Source organism: Dipodomys spectabilis, unplaced genomic scaffold (assembly GCF_019054845.1).
Source record: "Dipodomys spectabilis isolate Male_0828 unplaced genomic scaffold, ASM1905484v1 ptg000297l, whole genome shotgun sequence".
NCBI classification, from domain to species: Eukaryota; Metazoa; Chordata; class Mammalia; order Rodentia; family Heteromyidae; genus Dipodomys; species Dipodomys spectabilis.
The window spans coordinates 10,935,386-10,959,025 of NW_024870974.1; the positions used below are offsets into that span (position 1 = coordinate 10,935,386).

Below are 23,640 nucleotides of genomic sequence, written 5' to 3' on the forward strand. Positions count from 1 at the left end.
TTCATCGTAGCCATGAGAATCAGGAGCACGAGCAGTTTCACAGTGATGCATTACATGTAAATGGGAAAATAACTTTCACAGCTTCCTTCTGTGCCCTGTGTCTCATATCCAGTGTCACTGCCCACAGAGGGCATTTTCCTCATGACTCTCATGTCTTCATTTCTTTCACAGTGGTTTATCTCCTTATTAATAGCGTCTCTTGGCAGGCAGGGCTCTAAAATGGTCTCCAAAATTCCTATAGGCTGGTCTTTTGGCTTCTAACCAGTCAAACGGAAGTAAAATGGCTTGGATGAGGCTGGGCTAATCAGGTAAGCTCCTCAGCTTGGAAGGATCTGTGGAAATGATCACTGGGAAGGAGCTGTGAGCAAACAAATCAGCCAGAGAGCAGCTCAACGCTTCTGATGGCCATGTGCACGAGGGGAAAACCCTGCGCACCAGAAAGGAATGGAACCCAGCTGACAGCGTGTTTAGAGCCTTGAACGAGCCTCAGTGGAGAACAAAGTTAGATCCCTACTTGCATTTGCTCAACTCCTGTTCTCTCGCAGCAGATTTACACTGATGCTTCATGCTTCAATTAGGAAAGTCAAAATACATGGTTTTCTCATGTCCTATTTGCTGATAACCTACTTGTATTTAAGACTTTTCTTTGGTGCTCCTACTAGGACTTGAACTTAGTACCTTGCGTTCTCACTTGGCTTTTTCATTCAAGGCTAATGCTCTACCAGTGAAGCTACTCCTCCATTTCCAGCTTTTTGCTGGCTAATTGGACATAAGAATCTCACAGACTTTTCTGTCCAGGCTGACTTGGGACCTCAATCCTCACATCTCAGTTTCCTGAGCAGCTATGATTACAAATGGGAGCTATCATTGTCAAGCTTACAACTAAGACTTGACTGAATACATTTGCATATTTACATAAGTCACAGTGTGTGTGTGTGTGTGTGTGTGCGCGCACGCATGCTGCTCCTGGGGCTTGACCTCAGGGCCTGAGCACTGTCCCTGAGAGCTTCTATATACTTCTGGCTAGCATGCTACTACTTCACCCACAGGACCACTTCTGGCTTTTTTTCTGAGTAGTTTGTTGGGGTAAGGGTCTCATGAACTTTTCTACCTGGGTTGGCTTCGAATTGGGATCCTCAGATCTCAGCCTCCTGAGTAGCTAGGATTACAAGTGTGATTTTTTTTTTTTTTTAAGTCTCAGGGGGCAGTAGTACCTGTAGAAGTCAGGATGGACCCCATAATACTTGGCTATAAAAATGATGACAAAATATAAATATATTAGAGGAAATATAGCCATTTAATTTAAAAAAAACATGTGTACCAAGTGCTAGAGATAAATACAGGGCTCTGTTTCTGAGTTTTTCTATTCTAGGCTAACACTTTACCTCTTGAGCCATAGCTCAACTTCTGGCTTTTTTGGTGGTAAATTGGAGGTAGAAGTCGCTACCTACACTGGCAGCAAATCTGATTCTCAGACAGTAGCTAGGATTATAGGTGTGAGCCACTGCCACCTGGATTTAAAGGTAAGTTTGGAATGTTATATTCTTTTTTTTTTTTTTTGGGTCCGGTCGTGGGGCCTGAACTCTGGGCTTGGGCACCATTCCTCAGCTCTTCAGCTCAAGGCTAGCACTCTACCACTTGAGCCACAGCACCACTTCCGGCTTTTCTCTTTTTGCTTATGTGGTGCTGAGGAGTCGAACCCAGGGCCTCATGCATGCAAGGCAAGCGCTCTACCACTGAGCCACCTTCCCAGCCCTGGAATGTTATATTCTGATGGACTCATTGATACTTATTTAAGTTTATTTAATTACAAAAAGTAGCAAGTTCAAGTGTGAATTGCAGGAGCATGTCCACTGTTAACTTTCATTCTGTCTCTTCCTGTCCTTTGTGATTTTTCCACATACTAGAAACATTCCATTAAAGTGGATTAGGAATTACATTATGCTATTGTAGATCTGTAGTAATGCTATATTTTGAAAAGAAAAAAAATAATCAATTCTGATCTTCTAGGCCATTAGAGTTTGTTTGGTGAAATGAGCTCTCTCTAGGGGAATCTTCGTGAGGAGACATTGGGGAGTGTGATAGTTGTGATTTCTTCTACTCCTGCGCTCAGTTTTCTCCTCCTCAAGCTTGCTCCTGACTCTTCTATTTGTGAACAATATTGCGCTAGAGAAGAGCAACAAATGCACGCATGCGTAAAGAGAAGCGGGGAGAAAGAGAAAAGAAGACATTGGCCAGACAGGTTTTTCTTGAAAAATCACACATTTCTTCAAGTGAGGATGCACCACAAAACAAAACTCATCAGCGACTTGCCAAATCCTTCCAAGGCATCATGGGAGCAAGAAAGTGTGTGTGTGTGTGTGGGGGGGGGGGGGGGGGGGAGATGTGGAGGGGTGGTAGCCGGCTGCAAGATTTTAAGAATTGCTCTTGGAATGGCTTTGAAAGCCAGCAGCACGACCTGACCCCCATCCCCCGGCCTAAATAAACTCTAAACAGACTCATTTGCCATGAAGGATGAGGTGTGGCAGTTCCTGGCGCCCGGGGCTTTGCCTCTCCATGGCTCCTTTCCCTGCATCGTTCTGGTGGGTTTTTGTGTCCCAACGTTGTCCCTATGCAAACAACAGGTTGAATATTGTAGGTGTGGGTTATTAAAGTGTCCCTGGAACAATGGCAGTCTGTGTCCCATTTGTAACGCTTGGATTAATCTTTGGAAAGTGCACACAGAATGTGACACGATGTGGGCTTCCAACATTATTCAGTCTGCATAGCAGCAAATCCTGCCCTGTCTCCCTGGAAATGAGACTCTGCCGAGTATCCCTGCCATGGAAAAGGGACCTCTCATGTATGCTCCAGACCAGAGACTCCTCGTAGCATTGCTAGGAGGAGTTAAGAGTTTTATCATTTGGAGAAGCACACAGGAAACAAAATCAGATTCAATCATTTCAGTCACCAGTTCCTTACAGAAAGTCTAGAATCAGGTAAATCCTATTAGTCTTTTTTCTTCCTTTTGTTTTCTCTATTCTTCCCTTTTCTGCAGAGAAAGGAGAAAACTTTCCCTTGGAAAGAGAATTCCATGTTATTTAGGATTATAATCCAGATTTGGTGGGCTAACTGACAAAAAGGAAAATGCTTATCTTCCCTTTATCTCCCACCACGTTAATTTTTGGAATTTGAAGGCTCTGGAGGAAAGCCCTAAGATGTAGAAGTTGGATGAGAATAGACTGTCCAGAAGAAAGGCACTGGCCATATTTCCCCTCCATGTTTTTATATGCTGGGAGCTACTCAAGCCCCGAGACACAGCTTCGCATTCTTTTGGAGTCTTTTATTCACCAAAATATTAAGTAGTGGAATGGAAGTTCTTTTTAAGCGTATTTCAACATGGTCATTTTGAGAGATAGTGAAAAGGAGGATTGTGTGAGAGAGAGAAGACATGTTAAATTATTCACAACCATCGTATAGTATTCCCACAGAATCAAGTTGGACAACACGAAAAAATGGGGTGTGGGGGGAAGTCAGGACATTGTTTTAGACTACTGACTTTTTTTTGTTTTTGGTCGGTCATGGGGCTTGAAGTCTGGGTCTGGCTGCTGTCCCTCAGCTCTTCAGCTCAAGGCTAGAACCTTAGCTCTTGAGCCACAGCACCACTTCTGGCTTTTTCTGCTTATGTGGTGCTGAGGAATTGAACCCAGGGCCTCACGCATGCAAGGCAAGTGCTCTACCACTGAGCCACCTTCCCAGCCCTAGACTACTAACTGTTAAAGTATGTTATAGATGAGTGTTTCTAGGCTCATTGTTAAGACGGCAATTACTTGCAAGTGTTTTTACTTAAATGTAGCTACTAATTATCTCAGCAAAATGGGACACATCGCAGCATGCTGAGAATGACTTTCTTTAAATTCTTAGTACATGCTAGTAACTCCTGTATGCATGCTGCTCACTACATGAGAGTAAGTTAAATCTGTTGCATTTTAACAAGTCAATTTTTATAAATTTTAAGCTATGAAATGAATGAGTGGTTAAAATTAAAACATTAATTTGTCAGAGAGAGAGTAAGAATCAGCAGGAGGTTTTATTTACACGCCTGTAATCCTTGCTACTCAGGAGGCTGAGATCTGAGGATCATAATTTGAAGCTAACCCAGGTAGTAAAGTCCATGGGGTTCTTGCTTCCCATTTAATCAGCAAAAAGCTGGAGGTAGGACACAGTTCAAATGTCAGAGCACCAGGAGGCAAAGATTGGGAGGATTGCAGTTCAAGGCCAACCCAAGCAAAAAGTTCCTGCGTCTCCCATCCCAACCCATGCAGTGTCGTGATTCCTTTTTCCCAGCTATGCAGGAGGGGGAAATCAGAAGGATCACAGATGGATAGCCAGGTAGGGGAAAACAAGAACAAGAACAAGAAGAACGACACCAACACAAATGTCAGAGAACCAGCCTTGAGCAAAAAAGCCAAACACGAGCACGAGGCCTTGGTTCAAGCACAAAATCAAAAAACTAGTTTTCACCAAAAATGTACATGAACGATGGTTTGGTTAGAGGATTCTGTAGCACACACACACACACACACACACACACTCACACTCACACACACACACAAACACATTTGTGCTTCACAATTTCTAAGAAGAGGTGGGGTGGTCAGCGAAATGTGAAGCATTTTGAAGGGCTGTCTGGAGCAGTGGATGCGTCAGTGGATAGAAGAACACAGTCCTGACACTCAGAAAAGACGGGGAATTTCTCTCTCCCGCTTTGCGTTTCCATCAAGGGAGCCGAGTGAAACAGGGCGCCGAGGCTGAATCAGAGTCTCCAAGGCACCAGTTGCACAGACCTAAAGTGGCCTGTGGCTTCTGTCTGCTGTGTCTCCCTCCTTGGGCTTTATTGCTCATTTGTCTGCTTGGATCTGGTGTTTCCAGAGCTTCATGGCTTTATGTGATCCCGACACTCATTTTATTGAAAATTAAATATAGGGTACAGTTATGCAGCATGAATTTTTGTCCTGAGGGAGCCAAAGATAAAATGGTGAATATTGAAAGCCATGGAGAGGAGGGAGAGCGTGGTCAGCAAAAATGCAGTCTTCGCCTTTTAGCTGCAATTCAGATCACACACAGACACAGACACACAGACACAGACACAGACACACACACCACACAGACACACACACAGACATCTATGTTTGTGCCAGTCTTAGGGCTTGAACTCAGCGTCTGGAGACTGTCCCTGGGCTTTTTTGCTCAAGGCTAGCACTTTACCATCCGAGCCACAGCTCCACTTCCAGCTTTTTTTTTTGGTGGCAAATTGCAGATAAAAATCTCACACACTTTGCTGCCTCCGCTGGCTTTGAACTGTGTTCCTTAGAGCTCAGTCTCTTGAGTAGCTAGGATTATAGGCATGATACGCCAGAGCCCACCTTCAAATCTGGCTTTTTAAGAAGAAAGTGGTTTAGTAAGGTCCACAGAGTTTCTAAGAGAGGGCAATGTCTGGGGTCAATCAGTCAGAATGTGTGTGCCCACACCAACACTACTGAGTAGAAATGATCAGCATCCTTAGAAGATTGGAGAAGGAAGTGGTGGAATTGACAACTTTTGCTGAGAAAAGTTTTAATTTGGAATTATTTTTTAACCCCCAAGAATTGGGCAGGGGGGGAGAGGTGGTGGGGTTAATGGAGATGTCTTAATTCTTTTTAAAAGGAATGGTGGATAACTATGAAGTGATAGAAATAAGTACTGGAAAATAATGCAGCAAAAAATGCAGCAAAGACAAGGAAACGTTTCTTTTCCTTGTTATTTTCACCCACTAAGAACTGGGACAGTGACACACACTACAGGACACTTTCCACTCAATTGTTACGAAGGAGTGTGCCACTAGCCTGCGTGTGCAAGCTTTCAGACACACACTTGGAAAGACGCTAAGCACGTTAAAGGTTTTACGAGGTCAACTTTCTTACCACTGAAGTGAATAATAAAAACGCTTAATTGTAGTCTGTCGACAGAGAGCTGTGTCTCCACAAAACACCATTGCTTATGGAAAGCAGGATGGACTGCTAAAATGTTAAACGGTACCGCAGCGCCACCACCTGGCTGATGACACACAGCAGAAAACCCCAACAACGTGGAGAACAGAAGGGTCTCAGGCTGAGCCTGTAATCCATACCTTCCTTTAAAAATTGCCCTGTTTCTACTGTAATTTGAAAAATGAACTTATTTTAGTGGATGAAACTATAAAAATACCTAGTCTTTCTCCCTTCCTCCAGATCTTTCTCTTCCCTTCGTTTCCCTTCCCTTTCCCCCTCCTCTCTCCTTCCTTCCCATTCCTTCCTTCCCTCCTTCCTTCCTCCCTCTTCTTTCCCTCCCTTTCTTCCTTTCCTCCCTTCCTCCCACACTCCTCCCTTCCTCCCTATTCTCCTCATCCTCTTCCTTTCTTCCTCTGTTCTTTGCTGCCTTCCTTATTATTGTTGTTGTTGTTATTGTAGAAAATAAAAGCTTTGATTTCCAATCTGAAGTTGAAGTGTTAGTTTGTGACTACTTCTGTAAATAGTTCTACCTCACTGGCTCACACCTTGTCTTTGACCATTTTACAGTGTTACTGAGGCTTTTTCTCTCTCTCTCTTTTTTTTTCCAGTCCTGAGGCTTGAACTCAAGGCCTGGGCACTGTCCCTGAGCTTCTTTTGTGCAAGGCTAGCACTCTACCATGTGAGCCACAGCACCATTTGGGCCCTTTCTGTTTATGTGGTACTGAGGAATGGAACCCAGGGCTTCATGCATGGTAGGAGAGCATTCTACCACTAAGCCACATTCCTAGCCCTACTAAAGCTCGAGTTCTTAAAACTTTTCAGGTATTCAAGATAAAACATATTCCAATATAGTCAGGAGAACAATTTTGATTCTGCAGGCAACATGCATACCTAAAAGTCTACTTTCAAATTTAATATGGAACACAGTTACTTTCTTTCAAATAAAATGTCCGAAGTCCAATTGTCTTCCTTCTAAATGTGATACTGTAGGTTTACAAAAGAGTATGCATTGCTCATGAACCAAGTGCCTAATGGATATATTTTCATTGTAGGTATCTGTCAGGAAAGATTTTATTTTCAGAATGGTTTAAAAGCTAAACGTTAGCTTGTATTCTCCCCCGCCCCTCCACACTCTTGCAACACCTGTTTTAAAATTAATTCTTGCATGATATTGAATAGAATACCTCACACCTCTGGTCTCATTTGCAATCTCATGCTCTGAAAGTTTTCCTTAGCTCTCTTCTGGGTTGCAAATCACGTTTCATTTCCACTATGATAGCATTTATCACAATTTATTGTCATTGCCTGTTATATTTTCTGTCTTCCCCTGTCAGCTGCGAGGATTCACAGCTGTTCATCAACAGAATGGGCTGTATAACGGATGGCACTCCGGTAATAGGTTAGGTGGGTGGCTTTAGATTTTATTGCTTTGTCTTCTTATGTTCCTACTGTTCTTCACTGGCCCAGTTCACTGCCAAACATGAGCTCTTCCTCACATACATTCTGTGACTTGGATCGTATATTTTCCTTTGCCTAAGGAAGTTTTTTTTCCCCCCTTCTACACTCTATGTGTGGAAATTATATTCTGTTTGTAAGGACTTGTTCCAAATCTGTCTTCTCCACCAAGATATTTTATGGCCCTAATGTGACAAGAGCTCACTTTTCTCTGAATTTTCAATATGCTGGACTGTTTTTAAGCACTGATCATGTACCATTTTCAATGGTAGTGATAGCCATATTTCAGTAAAAGGGTATCTAGAAGAGCATAGTTCTCTCATTTCCCCAAATGTCTGCCATACATGAATGGAACACATATACTGGGTCATATCTTGTGGTTATGCAGATACACATACCTTCCGTGATACGTCAGAGATTTTGCATATCTGTGTATTTGCAGTGAATGCGCTCTCAGAATACAACGTGTTGAATGAATCACAAAGTTTTTTTCCTCCTATCTTCTATCTTGATAGACCATCCTTTTAAAGCCAAATAGCCTTCTTTTCCTTTTGCTCCTTCCTTTCCAAGTCTATGTTGCCATTTTTTCCCTTCATGGCTTATATAGCCTATATTTCTATCTCTGATCTTCAAAGTCCTGCTTCATTGCCTCAAATGCTGTTCTGTGTCGTCTGCCTTGAGCTTCCTTCCAGAAGGACCCAGAAGATCAAAGCGAAGGTCCTTCCTTACTAGTTACTGGGCCTCACAAACAACACAGACCCGAATAAATCATGATACAACATCCCCCGATGTTGCAAACCTACCGCAATGGCTACAGGTGGAGGGAGCCTCGTACTGAAGCTTGCCTAGCAGTGACGTGGCTGGAAAAGGGGTTCGGATGTTAGTGCAGTATGCAAGCAGTCTTGGGAGGGGTGAGTTTTTCTATTGCTTCCATCAGAGGGGATTCTAAGTGAGAAGGAAAGATCAACACTCTCCACAGAGGTAAAGATCGGCAAGTGTGCCCATCCCAATGGAGCCATCTCCACTGTGGACGTTCACTGGGCAGCGCATTTCCCTGAATCTGTTGACAAGCTACCAGGATGCCTGCAGCATTTTATAATACTTTTCATGACTTTGTCATTTTCCGCTCATGGTGTTGGCACCAAAAGTGTGCTCAGTTAGTGGGGACCGGTTGATCTTTTCTGCAGAAGGTACACCCTTATGGAGTGAAGGACCATAAACAGGTCTTAATCTCCTATTGCTCTTTGATCCATACAACACCTGTTCAGGTGAAAAGAACATGGATATTTGAGTTAGAAGGGTGAGCTAGGGGTGTGATTCGCAATTTTGTTTTGGTCACTTCTTAATTACCAGGCTTTGGCTCAGTTACTTAACGCTTACGAGATATAATTTATAAAATGATATAACAGATAATGAAGATATAATTTACAGAATAATATATAAAATAATGCAACGCATTCTGCAATTAAAATGGATTTATAGATTTATAATTCCAAAGATTACATCATAAGACAAAACGTGATATATCTTGTTCCATCAAGGTATGGCAAGAATTCAGGGGCAGGAGAGACCAATATCATTTTAAAAAGTGATGATTGTGTTCTTGAATTGTACAAAAGGGTTTCAATTCAACAGGTTAAGAATTACACTATTCTAGATTCTCTTTGAAAAAGCAGCCATAATTACCATATAAAATGATGGCAGTAATTACAGTGAATACTATTTTTACTTATTGTTGTGCTTTTCATTTAAGTGGAATGGGAGAGAGCAAATTTGAGGAAGTATTATAGATCAAGTGAAACATGTATTCAGTGCCCAGTATTGTGTGGGGACATGGTCAGGAGCTCCCCTCCCCCCTCCTCCTCCATTTCCCCTCCCTCCTCCCCATCTCCCTCATGGTTGCTGTACTCAGAAGAACACATATCCTTGTGAAGCATGAATGTCTTCTACTTCTTCAGACGAATGGCTTATACCTCTTTACATACGCAATATTCTAGCCAGGCAGGATTCTAGCCATTTATTTTCATCAAATGCAGTTCAGAAACAGGTGCTTCCACAAACGACTGAGAAATTCATAGATGGCAGACATTTAATACTACAAGTGTATACCACTGGTAAACCATTCTTTTCTGCAAGGAAACAGAATGACTCGTGGCTTCTATGTCAAAAATGAGCTTGTATGGGAAGAGTAAATGGAAAGCAGTTGTGTTCTCAAACAATTTGAAAATAAAAACCCCCACAAATTTGGCCAAAGTTATACTAAATTTATAAGAATATATACTATCTACTTCTTGTCTTATATTTGATATGTGACATTTCCTTCCTTCCTTCCTTCCTTCCTTCCTTCCTTCCTTCATCTTTCTTTTCTTTCTTGCTTTCTTTCTTCTTTCTTCTTCTTCTTCTTTTTTTTTTTTTTTTTGGTGTGTGTGAGTCGTGGTGCCTGAACTCTGGGTCTGGGCAGAGATGGAGCGATGGCGGCTATGGGCTTTTTCATTGTACTCGTAAGTGCATTAGCAGATGCTTTCTGAACTCACAGGTTGGAACAGACTAAGAGTTAAAACACACAACTTTGGAGAAGCAAGCAGGGTTGGTTTTAGAGGTCTTTGATCTGATTTAGAGTGCCAAGGACACTGGCTGGTGCATGGAAGGTGGGTGTGATGTCTGGGCTGACATCCATTTGGTCCTTTCATAAGAAGAAACTGAATTAGAACATGTCTTTGTGACTTCTGTCCAGGTGTGTCTGCTTCATGGTTCTCGGAGCCCTGGTTCTAGCTCTTCCTGTTCATGAGGACCCTGGCATTAATGATGGTCAAGTGGGCTGTGGTAGGCTCTCTTGAGAGCATTTGCAGGCTTTCAGTGTTCACCCAGGCTTTACCTTTGGCTGTTTCCTAACAAGATGTCCAGGCATGGTGATCTAGAGTTCCTCTGAACATTCTTCCCTATATAGTAATGATCCTCGTATTCACCAGCACACGAGCATTCTCTAGGCTTCCCATATTCTCTATGATAATGCAATGAAGTCCATAAAACCATCTCAAGCCACAGGACCTGCACGTTCATTTGTTCATTTTTTCTCTACTTCTTTTTCTCTTCTAGTAATTTAATGATTAGATCTATATCAGGGTAAGATGAATATTCATGTCTACTAATGTTATTTCAACCACGAATTCTTTATTGTTGTTGTTTGTTTGGCTTTGAACTCTCACACTCCAGTGTTGAGATTAAAGGTGGACCCTACCACACCTGCTTATACCATGAGGTGTTTTTTTTTGTTGGTTGTGGGAGGCCTGAACTCTGGGCCTAGGTGCTGTCCCTCAGCTCTTCAGCTCAAGGTAAGCACTCTACCATTTGAGCCACAGCACTACTTCTGGCTTTTTCTGTTTATGTGGTGCAGAGGAATTGAACCCAGGGCCTCATGCATGCAAGGCAAGCACTCTACCACCGAGGCACCTCCCCAACCCTACCATGAGTTTTGATTTAACTTTCCATATACTTTATTTTTTGTTTCTCTCATTTTGGAAGGTCTCTGAGGAGAAGTCAGGTGCCAGAACTGCAGGGGGAAAATTTCATCCTAGCCACCTTTAGCACAGGGGACAAGACTCTGATGGTCTCATTAAACCATTCAGGAAACTCTCCTAGGATTCTGTACTCAGAGTAGGTGCCCAGAAAATATTTGCCATAGACTGATAGATCTCATGTAATTGTTTTGTTCCAAATTGTCTCATTCTCTACAGCCAAACTGAAATTGGCCAATACTAACATATCAAAAAAATAAGAGACCCGAAAACCTTATGGAGTGACTAACAAACTCCACCTAATGCTGATGACAATGAGATGATTTATCAAAAGTATTAATTATTGGTAATTGAGCTGTTGGATCCATCAGACACTTTGCAGCTTTATGTGTGAGAAATGTTTTCACCCCAGACTACTTGCATTTTGAGTAGTTTTTTCTTTTTTTGAAATATAGCATTTCCATGGAGAAATCTGAGTGAACAACACATAAGTTTTAAAATATGTGATCATGGAGAATTGAATTGTGGAATCTCAGTTATGTGTTTATCTTGTTGCAGAGATTCTTGGTAATTTTTAACTTTAGCATGTTGATTAGGAGAGACGTGTACTCATTAAAACATTTTATGTGGATAACATACTGTGTCAGATATTTAGTGCCCATTATACCAAGTAGAAATGTAACACAGCTATAATTCATCAAAGAAGGTTTTTAACACTAGGGAGAGGAGGATATGGCCATATCAGTTATTTGGTAACTACTGGTTGCATGTAAAAGTTAAATAATGCATGTTCAACACATGAAATCTGATTTTTAAAAAAAGAATGTTTTATTTCTAACAATAAATCATAGACCTAAATCCATTAAACAGATATTAGTAGTGGGCTAGAATTAAATTTAAAGTCAACTTTAAAGCACTGGAAAGGAATGAAATATTAACAATCAGGTATTTATTCATTCTTGTCTCTGTAAGATAGTAAGGATTCTGGGAGTTCTATATAACTTAAAAAGTGGCAAACTGAATCTCATTTTATTACATATGAGAAAAACTAAGTCTTAAAGCCTTCCTAGAAATAAATCTTTTGTGTAGTTAATAAAGAAGATATAATTTGGTTTAATTTCAGGAAGTTGATATGTTATTTTTGTATCTGTATTTGTCTGGGTTTCAAAATAATATTGATATTCAATCCTTAAAAATTAGAGTAGTCACCTAAATGGGTAGTTAATTAGCAAAAAGTTTTAGTAGCACGAATTAAAAACTAAAATGACAATTTTAATCATTAATATTTGCCTGGTAATCATATCCCAAATCTCATGACAGGTAAAATAGTTGCTGAAGGCAGTATCTTTGATCTTATCTCTAGTTCCAGCATTGCATTGTTCTTTGATGTGAGGACATAAGTTCTTCATTTTAAGGCAGCTGCTATAGGATCTTAGTTTATAATTGATGAGAATGAATGCTGTCTTAAAAGTTTTGTGCGTCCCTTATCACATCATGGATAGTTCGCCATCTTTGAAAAGTATGGCCACATCCCAGGTGAAGTTGAACCTTCCTTTAGTTGGAGGCTAGGGTTCTATTCCTCTCAACGAGTTTCCAGCTCTATCAATAGGGCCAGTAATGTGTCCACGCCATAGTCATTCCAGATAATGTCAAAACCAACCAAAAAGATCACCTTTTTCCTTTATTATATGTAAGAGTGAGTCAGAATTGTGTAATGAAGCCTGTTCAAGATTTGTTTGAAATAGCGAGAGGGCTAAGAAAAAGTAATACAAGTGAATTGGAGCAAAGTATTTTTGTTGGGAAACTTCACGGATGAAACACACCTGTGTAATCAATCTACCATAATTAGAAAAAGAGAGAAATCAAGATGGAGATTTCCGACATAAAAGAAGTTCTCGAATTTGAACACGTTTTTGCTCTGCCATTGGTATGACTGGAAATAAAGCAAATGAAAATGATTGAAAAATAGGACAACTTGAAATTCAAATGGGGAGATGAGAGTTAACTCTGTTAGTCTTTTTCTGTCCCTATGGAAAGCAGGATTGCTATGTGATTTAATTGTTTCCTACCCAGTGCAGCTCCACACAATAAACAAAACTGTAGAGCTATCTAGTTTCCGGGAAATGTGAGAGTGGGTGGAGACTCGCCTGTAGAAGGCTTTCGTTCATTTGACTTCTAAACTGTATTACAGATGGCAGAAAAGGTGGCCTGGAGGCTTAGTTGCAACAAGAATAAGATCCAGAATATGCCTGCTTGGGAGGAGTTGTTTGGAACCTTGTGACATTTGATCAAGACTAATTAGACATGCCTGGAGAGAAAAGAAGCTATTGTGGTGTATGGGAGAGAAAAGACGCTATTGTGGTGCACCTGATTCTGATTGGAAACCTGTGGGCAGAGCCTGTTTCTGAATGATATACAGGTAGTGATACAAATAGAGAGCTGTATAATAGCTTGTGCTTTGAGGTTATTTTCCTATGGATTTATGGTCTGGCATCTTGGAAAATTTCCATGACTTCTTGGTGGAGATAGTGAACCAAGGAAGGCAGACTCTGTTCTCCCCACAAGACTGTATTGGATTGAGGGGTCTCTGTATCCTGCATGTCTCCGGGAGTGGGAAGTGGGCAGTAGAGCACATTCAGATCCATTGCTAAACCAATAGCTTAGCCTTCGCATCATAGGTTCTCTGTAAACACTGATGAAATTTAACTAAACTTACCAAATTTAATGTTAGTCCTAGCTTTACTTTCCAATGCTTCTGTGTTAGAGAAGTTGTTTCTACCCAAAGGAAACGCACCAATACTACCCCACACAAGAGTGTCTGCTAAGGGGCTAGGAAGGTGGCTCAGTGGTAGAGCGCTTGCCTTGCATGCCTGAGGCCCTGGGTTTGATTCCTCAGCACCACATAAGCAAAAAGAAAAAAGCTGGAAGTGGCGCTGTGGCTCAAGTGGTAGAGTGCTAGCCTTGAGCTGAAGAGCTGAGGGACAGCGCCCAGGCCCAGAGTTCAGGCCCCACGACTGGTTTCCCCCTTCCCCCCAAAAAAGAGTGTCTGCTAAAATGGTGTTTGAGAAGATTCCTACTAACATTAACTAAAATGACGATTATGGAGTTGTTAGACATTCCCTAATATCTGGTCATGAGGGTGGCCTCAAGAAATAAAAACGTCAGGCACCTGTGGTTTACTCTGTCATCTTCAGCACTCAGGAGGCTGAGATCTGAGGATCACGGTTCAAAGCCAGCCTGGGCAGGGAAGTCCATGAGACTCTTATTTCCAATTGACCACCAGGAAGCTGGAAAGAGGTGCTGGTGCTGTGGCTCAAAGTGGTAGAGTACTAGCTGTGAGTGAATAGAGCTCAGGGACAGTGCCCAAACCCTGGGTTCAAGCCTCATGAACAATGGGGCGGGGGGGGGGGGGGAGAAGAAAGAAAGAAATTGCCCTAAAAGGAAGCCAACTTTGAGTGAGCCCACTGTATTATCAATCATCTTGAGATTTATATTTAAGGGTAAACCACATGTTTACCAACTCATAAACCCTTTAGCTCTGCCCTCATTACTAGACTTACAATCTACAACATGCCTCACCAGAAAATTCTGATTAGAAGGTAGCAATCATTTATAGTTCAATTGTGTGCCTTAGAAAGGTTTTATGGGTTAATGGACTTTTTCATTTTTCTTTTAATTGAGGAAGGAAAGTACCACTCAGAAAAGTCTATTTTTAAAAGTATTTATTCAAGTGACAATCAATCTCAAACTAAAGAAGATGAAAAAATAACATAATTAAGAATAGAACAAGTTGCCTGTAGGTTAATATATAAACATATATATATATATATATATATATATATATATATATATATATATATATATATATGAAGAAAGGAGATCTTACAACTCTCTGTGTATGTGGAAGTAAACCAAAATCTGGGCATAAGCTCTGATGTGGTTAATAGTAATGACCAGATACCTTAATGATTCACCAAGGGAATAAACTGGATATTTGAATAGAATCAGATCACATGAGTTTGTCTTGGACTGAAATAACAAAGTTGGTCTAAATGACATGAGCCAGGGCCAACTCTGTCAGAGAGAGGAGCCAGCCTTAGTCCCACACTAGCTACAAACTTGAGGCTCGCTATCCCACCACAGAAGGAGTGGTCATGTGAACCATGTGGTCCCAAGTAGCAAGTGGAAACATGGGGTGTATCTCAGTCATTGCTACTTCTGGTCTGTGAAGTCTTGTGTGGCTCTGAATGAAGTGTCCCAGAGCTAAAGACAAAGAAAACCACCACCTACAAGTCCTAGGAGTCAAACATTTGGATAAGTCACAGCTTCTCAACGTTCTGTCTTCCCTTCTGTATCAAATGAGGAGGGAAGATCTAGAAGTGGGAAGATCCTTTTACTTCCAACATTAAGAGATCTCTGGATGGGATTTTAGAACAGCAGAGATTTAAATATAAATTATATTTCCTAAATATAATCTCAGATGTATTTATATAGCCACTGAATGAGTTAAATGCTAGAAGGATTAAATACTGTTGTTTAGATGATGAAATAATGGTATATGAGAATTTAATTTGGAGCCTAACTGAATTTCCAACTTCAGAAAAAAAAAAGGTTCAGCATAATGACTATTTCTCTAACAGCAAAGCGATTTTAATAAGACCTAAGTTTGATAATCAACTTTCATTTTCCTTTTGATGTGACAAATTCTCATCCTGCCATTATGTAATTGTTACATTGTTTCCATGACACAGGATAAATCTCTCCCCCAAAAAAGTGCTCACAGAGACATCCGTGGAGAAAAACAAATCTGTTGGTTCGTATCATCTTGAGTAGCAGGAAAGTGGTCTTTTAGTGGTTTAGCATTCCTTGGCTTTTCTTTTTTCTTTTTTTTTTTTTTCAGGAAGCCATCCACATATTGGCACAGTTCTGCTAGTATAACTTCATGTGTTTTACACTTGAATGTTTTATAAAAATCCAGGCAGATCAGAGAGTCAGCATTTTCAAATCTTACAGTTAAGACTTCGATCGGATGAGAACACGTTTAGAGAACATTTTATTAGACAAATTATGTAGACAAATTATACACAGAAAGCTCTGCCACTCCTGATGGAGGCCTCCCAAATGAGTTGTGTACTTGTTTAATAGGCAATACATCAAAATGAGCCTATTTGTAAATACTGTACATGGTTAACAGTGTTGTGGATCGCTAACATCACTGCAACATCTGGTGTGTCTTCTGTTTGGAAAGTAAAAGTCAGTTGTGAATGAGCTTGTGTGTGTTACAAGGGGGAACAAGGTACGCATGCTCACAGGTACTTGTTGTCTTGGAAACGCAAGTTTTTTTTTGCATGATAAGAAAAATTTTCTGCCTTACACAGTAGACAATATTTGAAAATTTGGTACAAAACAATGACAAGTACAAGAATGCTCCCCAGCACAGAAATAGCATCAAAATAGAATATACCATAAGAATATACCTCTCAGTTGCTCCTAAAGCAAAGGTGGACCCCTGGGATCAATGCCAGCCACGGGAATGAATTTGCTTAAAATAAGTGTATGGCTGTGTTAAAGCACAGGGCTATCTGCACTGAAGGGTTCTAAACGGAATTCAAGTCTACATTTCTGACAGATAAGAATGCTGCTTTGAAAGCGGTGTGCACAGAGAGGCACAGATTCTTTTTTTTTTTCCCCTGTCTTCCTCTGGCTACAGGTGGCACACAAGTAAACACAAAACAAAGCAAAACACCAAATGTAACACCTCCAAATAGAACTGAAGGGAAAGGGGGTGGGGATGAGAGTCCATTGTGGTTACTTCACTTTTGCTTTAGAATAATGTAGGGCGTAAGTAAGGCCACATCAATACGTCTTAAAGGGCTCTCACACCTCCCCAACTACAATTTATTCTATTGATTGGCTTACTGCTTTGAAAGAAGATTTTGAACCTTCACTGACCTCTGTTTAAGCTCACAAGAGAACTTGCTAGGGTTGGTGCCTCTGGTACAGCTAATAGCATTTTCCATTTAGTTAAGTAATTAAAAGTAAAACGGTCAAGATTCTCATTACACACCGCCAAATAACAAATGCAAAACCCATTCCAATGAGTTATATCTAGGAACAAAGATTAAATCACCCTGGATGTTTTAATAACAAAAGTATAAAATAGTTTCTCTCGCCAAACAATGTAAGTCAAAATAACATTAAAGCAATCTGTCTTTTCTAAGTGAAAAGACACACACTTTCGGTATGCAACACTTGTGTGGGTTTTATTTTTCTTTTTTAAACTAAAGCTTTATTAAATGAATTGCAGTAGCAAAGGCTGCCTTTTATATATATACACATTATATAGGTGCATATATATGTATAGATATGAGATACTAAGTTATTTAACACAATAGAGGCTTTTGCCATATGATAAAGTTTACTGTACATAAGAAAAAAAGAAACTTTTAATACTGTACAATCACATAAAGGTTGTATACACTGTTGCAGTGTAAGAGTAATTTTAACTGTAGTCTTGACTGGCATATTAATGGCTTTTTTTTCTTTTTCTTTTCTTTGTTGTTGTTGTTGTTGTTTTTTTGCAATCCTACACAATTGCACTTTCATTTCTGTGGCCTGGTCTTAGAATCGTCTTTATTATTATTATTATTTAAACGTTTTCTTTTTATAGACACTGCGGGGGTCTCCTGTGTCCCACAGGTGAAAGGAGACACAATAGCAGTGAGACATTGCATGGGTGTCGTCAGAGAACGCAAAACAGATGGAAGTTATTGCAATTGTAATGTTCAAAATAGAGAGGGAAAAATCCCCCCAGAACAACGGTACAGAAGAGGCCTTTTGTGTCCAATGCACCCTGCTCATACTTGTGTAAGTACAGTCAGGGCACAGGTTCTGCGCTCAATAAAGTCTATGTGAAGCCGACTAATGGGATCCTAGCATAGAATATTCTGGAGGTGGGTAGGGGAAGGGAGAACAAGTTGAGTAAGGCCAAAAGAAAAAAAAAATAAAAGGGAAGGAGGGGGGAGAAATAGACAAGAAGGGGAGGAAGAAAGAGAAAGAAAATAGAGACAAGAAATGGGGTAGGGGGTGGAGATGGGGAGAAAGATCTAGAATTGTTACTAATCATCCTGAATTTTTCCTTTTTTTTTTTCTTTTTGTAATAAAAAGTTACATCCATGTTAGTCCCACAAATATTACAGTTGCTCCAGCCAAGGGAGTCCTAAGGATGGTTACAGTGAGGAAATGTCTGCAGCTCAGATGGAGGTGCCTCGGTCCGGGTCATTACCCAGATTGAGCCCCAGCGTGGGGGTCGGCTGATAAGGGATAGATGACATGGTTTTGATAGGACTCCTGAAAAAGCCCCCGTTCGGTGCCCTGTGCCTAAAAGGGCCGGTTCGGTGCTCAGGGACGTTGCCAAAAGCGAAGCCGGAGGCGGCTTTAGCGGACAGTGTACGGCTAAGAGTCTGGATGTGCTCAGGGATGAAGGTGGTGGTGGTGATGTGAGTGTTCCTGAAATCACTGATTTGCTCCAGTGCTTGGCGTGTTGGCAAAGTGTCAATGTCCAGAGGGGTCAAGTCAATGGACGACGTGGAAAACTGTTTATGGGGACTGTCGTCATCTGTGCACAAGCTATTTACACGTCTATGGAGGTGCTCCAGGTCAATTTCCTTGTCATCCTGGAGATGAAGAGAAAGAAAATAAGGTTCTCATCAGTACTAGCTTCCATGGATTGTCCTTTTTTTTTTCTTTTTCAAGTAGTTCAGCAAAATCATGTAATTAAACTGAACTTGGGGGTTTATTCAGTTTAACAAATATTTACTGGGCACCTAGTAGAGGCCAGGCATTGGGCTAGCTTCTGGGAATATACCCATAGGATTTGGAGATAAAGCTATCTACAGTAAACGTCGCTCTGGCCACGAACGTTCTCAAATGAGCACACGCCACATGCAGCTACAAAGACACCGAGAGCTTTCGATGAATGATTACCATTGTATAAAAGACAAGCCCAGGACAAATTGCACCAATAAAAGCTATCATGTCGGCCACTCCCTCTATCCTTATCCATCCCCTCTTTATATGAGCCTGCTATCTTTCCATGGTCTCATTCCAAATTGTATTTTTCTTCCTTCCCCTCACTTAAGTCCTGACCTTAATTTCCATGTGGCTTAGTGGTACAGTGCTTGCCTAGCATGCATGAAGCCCTGGGTTTGAGTCCTCAGTACCACATACACAGAAAAAGCCAGAAGTGGTGTGGTGGCTCAGGTGGTAGAGTGCTAGCCTTGAGCAAAAGAAGCTCAGAGACAGTGCCCAAGCCCTGAGTTTAAGCCCCAGGTCTGGCCAAAAAAAAAAAAAAAAAGAGAGAGGAAGAGAGAGAAAAGATATGGTCTGCTACTACAGTGTTAATGACTATTTGCCTGTTGTATGTTGGAAGCATTTGTTTTTTAAATAGAGTAACATTGGACACATAGGCATCAGTTTGTAATTGATAGACTTTGTACACTGACTATCTCTGCATCTGAGCGGGGCAGTACTGTGAAGTCAGTAGAATGAATGAAGACAATTGGAGTCAGCTTTAAGTTAGGAGGAGTTTTATGCTAATTGGCTCTAAACAAGATCTTTTAACTTATGCTTATGACATTTTGTAATAAAGAAAAAGAAAGTATGATCTCAGAATTGGGGGAGGGGGAGATAAAAATCTATGAATAAATCCCTTTAACAGAATGTCCCCTCCATAATCCTAGCTACTCAGGAGGCTGAGTTCTGAGGATTGTGGTTCAAAGCTAGCCCGGGCAGGAAAGTCCATGAGACTCTTATGTCCAATTAGCTATGAAAAAGTCAGAATTGGAACTGTGCCTCAAGTGGTAGGATACTTGCCTTGTGCTAAAAAGCTAAGGGACAGTGCCAAGGTCCTGAGTTCAAGCCTTACCATTATCATACACACACAGACACACACACACACACACACACACAGAGACACACAAATCCCTTTAGGATTTTCACTAAAAGTGAGTATTGAAGTGTAAGTTCAAAAGAAAGCTGGTAAAACATAAAATTGTGCTCGCTATCAATTTATGGGTAAGCTCAACAAATCAAATGTGTGAGTATTTAAAAATCTCTATTAATTGTCAGAAGAGAAGGTATTTGTTCCCAGGATCTGGATTAGTGTCACAAGCTAGAATGCGGTGCATCTTTTTCTCATTATGCCACTCTTGTGTTCCTTAGTGAGAAATATTTTGATGTGCCTCCCTGTTTTCCTCCTCTTTTCTCATTTTAAAGTCCAATAAAAATATCCATTAATGCAATATTATCATTGATACTTTAGAGGATTGAGACATATAATTTTATGGTTCCCACAGCAACCATAATGTAGTCATCCATCAGCAGATATAATAATGCAAGAATTTAATATATATAGTAATTCAAAATATAAGGAGCTTAGGGAGTCCTTAATTTCCAGATTTTTGAGAATATGAAATCTCAGCTATAAAGCTGAATGGATGTGGGCTTTTGTATTCCATCAATGTCAACAGAAACGCTAGAAGCTTAGTCCACAAAGAAAATGCTACAATAAAAAATTCATTAATGTGTGTGTGTGTGTGTGTGTGTGTGTGTGTGTGTGTGTGTGTGTGTGTGTGTGTGTGTGTGTTGATACTGGAGCTTAAACCTGTGACATCTAGCAATTGTTTAGCTTTTTCATTCAAGGCTGGTGCACCTACCACTTGAGCCATACTTCCAGTTCAGGCTTTTTTTTTGCTGGTTTATCAGAAATAAGAGTATCTCAGATTCGTCTGCACATGCTGCTGGCTTCCAATTGGTATCCTCAGAGCTCAGCCTCCATAGTAGCTAGAATTATAGCCATAGCACCTGGCACAATGGATTACCTTTTAATTCAGTCCACACTTTATTCAGAATGCCTGGTCATTCTCACAGATAAGAAGCTAAGATTTATCCCTGCTAGGACAAATTTTCCTTCCAAAGGGTACTTATCAATTTTGCACAGTAGGTTGTAGCTTTTGATTACTTTAGTAAACAATCTGCCTTGGGGACAGGAAGGGAAAACTGGGAGAAGAGTCAGGAAAAGGAAGACATTGTCCAACAAGAAATGTACTCTTTCCTGACCTACATAACTGTAGCCCCTCAGTACATCCCCTTTAGAATAACAATAAAAAAATAAAAAAAGAAAACAGTTTGCTCGAAAGAACATACTAACATGCAAAAGCACAGGCAAATAAGTGATTTTTGTTTGGGCTGTAAAGCAGATGCCCCACCATCAGTGAGACAACTTGTACCCCCAGAAAGTTCCCAATTTTCTTTGACACACTATCCATGAAGTCAAATAACTGAACAAATTCAAGAGGCTTTTCACTTCCAGTTTAGAGGCATTTAGTGAATGTCATTTCCTTATTAAAAAAAAATTACCCCTTGCAGAGCGCTGGTGGCTCACGCCTGTAATCCCAGTTGCTCTGGAGACTGATCTGAGGATCACAGCCCAAAGACAGCCCAGGCAGGAAAGCCTGTGAGACTCCTATCTCCAATTAATCACCATAAAAGCCAGAAATAGAGCTGTGGCTCAAATGGAAGAGCACCAGCTTGAGCAAAAACAAAAACAAAAAAACCCTCAGGGACAGCGTCCAGGCCCTGTGCTCAAGTGCTAGGATTGGCACAAAATATTTGGTTTCACCCCAATACAAATAAGATAAATAAATCTTTTAAATGTTTATTTTTCCTAATTAATGAAGCCCATAATTTATGATGAAACAAGACACACATTGTTTTAGAAGACATAGCATGCGTAAATTCTGCATGTATCTTTCCAGGGATCAGGAAACAAATCTATTACGGTCCTGGAGTTAAGCTCACTCAAGAGTAAGGAAGAAAAATGGAATTCGGGTTCACTCCCTGACACAAGTTTCACAGCTGAGATCATGAAAAGGCCAAACACTTGATCTTCTCTACAGATCTGGGATGCAGAGGGAAAGAGGGGGCGGTTGGTGGTGAGGAGACAATTCCATTATTTTTTATCATAATGTTGCATCATTTTAGGCTGAGTCTTTGAGACACAAGTAATTTATCTGCAAGTGGAACCACACATGGAAATAAAAGATTAAGCCCCTTCGCACATTGATCAGGAAAAACCCCATCTTTAAAAACTCAACGGATAGCCAGGCCTGTAATCCTAGCTACTCAGGAGGCGGAGATCTGAGGATTGTGGTTTAAAGCCAGCTTGGGCAGGAAAGTCTGTCAGACTCTTTATCTCCAATTAAACCACCGGAAAAGCAGAAGTGGCTCTGTGGCTCAAAGTGGTAGAACAGTAGCTTTGAGCAGAAAAGCTCAGGTATCATGCTCAGCCCCTGAGTTCAAGCCCCACAACGGACCCCCAACCAAAGACAAACAAACAGAACTCTATCTGAACTCTATCTGGAGAGTCTGGGGAAAGCCAAAGCCTCTTATAGGGTCTGGCTTGTGGAACTGCCAGTCTTTCAAATACTCTCACCTGCTTTCTGCTTACCTAAGATAGGATCTAAAATGGAAATTGATATTGGCTCTATCAATTTCTTTTGCATCGATTCATTTCTGATCCTCCAAGAAAGCAGAAACACTGATCACCTAGCCTTGGTCCCCCTCACCCCCTCTCCCAACCCCGTGGCCACCCTCTCTGGCACTTGAGCCTGCTAGGTGACTCAAGTGAGAGCTGAGACGCCTCAGGTACCTCTTTGGATGGGACTCTCGAGCCTTTCCTCTTGTTCCACCATGTCTCCAGCATGGCTATGAAGCAGGAGAGGACGATTCCAGCAGCCAGGATACAGAAAACCCCAGCGAAACTCTTGATGTCCAGGGCGCCTCCCTTCTGCTTCGTGTCCACGGAGGAATACAGGTCACACTGGCCATTCTTAGGCCACCATTTGTGCTTCAAAATATCCATGTCACCACTTTGCTGGAGCTCCAGGATCCTGAGGGTTGAAGAAGACAAAGCCTGCGTTTACTGCCTGTAATCACCACTTCTGAACGGTTGGTGGCGACCAAGCGCACAGCAGCTTGGGGACCAAACACAAAGAGACTAAAACCACAATGGCTTTGCTTCTAGGCCTTGTACCACAAGGATTTCTCCTCTCCCTTCCTCCCCTTCTCATCGGCCTTCCTCCCTGCCTTCCCTTCCCCTTGTCTTGTCTTGATTTCATTCTTTCATGGTATACCCCGGCCCCCACCCCTGCCCTGTCTGTGGCAGGGTGCATTCATTCACAGTGGCATTCGTGAGGTGCTGTGGGTGGACGCTTCCACGTTCCTTCCTTGCAAGCAGAACGAGCCTCTGGATGGTAACACGTTTATGAAGAACACTTGGCTGCTTAGAGCAAGACGTGCGGGTCCCATCGCCCAGCATATGTTGCACAGCCCAGAAATTCAATTAAAGAGAGGTCTATGATTTAACCCAATGTGGGAGAATGCCTTGGACAGGTTTGAGGTTGATCAAATACATCATTTCTGGGTTCTCACACCACCGATCGAGTTTTCAGTGCCTACGAGGAAGGCATCTTACCTTGGAGTCGCAGGAGAACCGTTGGCCAGAGGCATTCAGAAGGAGTGAAATTCAAGTCAGAAACACCCTTCTTCTTTTCGGCATCTCCCCCTCCCTGCACAGACTGTAGCTCTTAAAAAATCTAATG

At 41.3% G+C, this 23,640-nt stretch overlaps 1 protein-coding gene across 3 annotated transcripts in view; it reads right to left on the reverse strand.

Moving 5' to 3' along the window:
* Grid2 (glutamate ionotropic receptor delta type subunit 2) overlaps window positions 1-23,640 on the reverse strand; it is a 1,058,508-nt gene that overhangs the window by 11,346 nt on the left and 1,023,522 nt on the right. For 2 of the 3 annotated variants that reach the window (XM_042701887.1, XM_042701885.1), the window contains 2 exons: window positions 22,689-22,929; window positions 18,232-18,654 (listed from right to left, as the gene is read on the reverse strand). In XM_042701887.1, the coding sequence (XP_042557821.1) occupies window positions 18,232-18,654; window positions 22,689-22,929 (664 nt within the window). Of the gene's footprint in view, window positions 1-18,231; window positions 18,655-22,688; window positions 22,930-23,640 lie in introns of those variants that run through there. The other variant, XM_042701886.1, reaches the window with a different exon arrangement.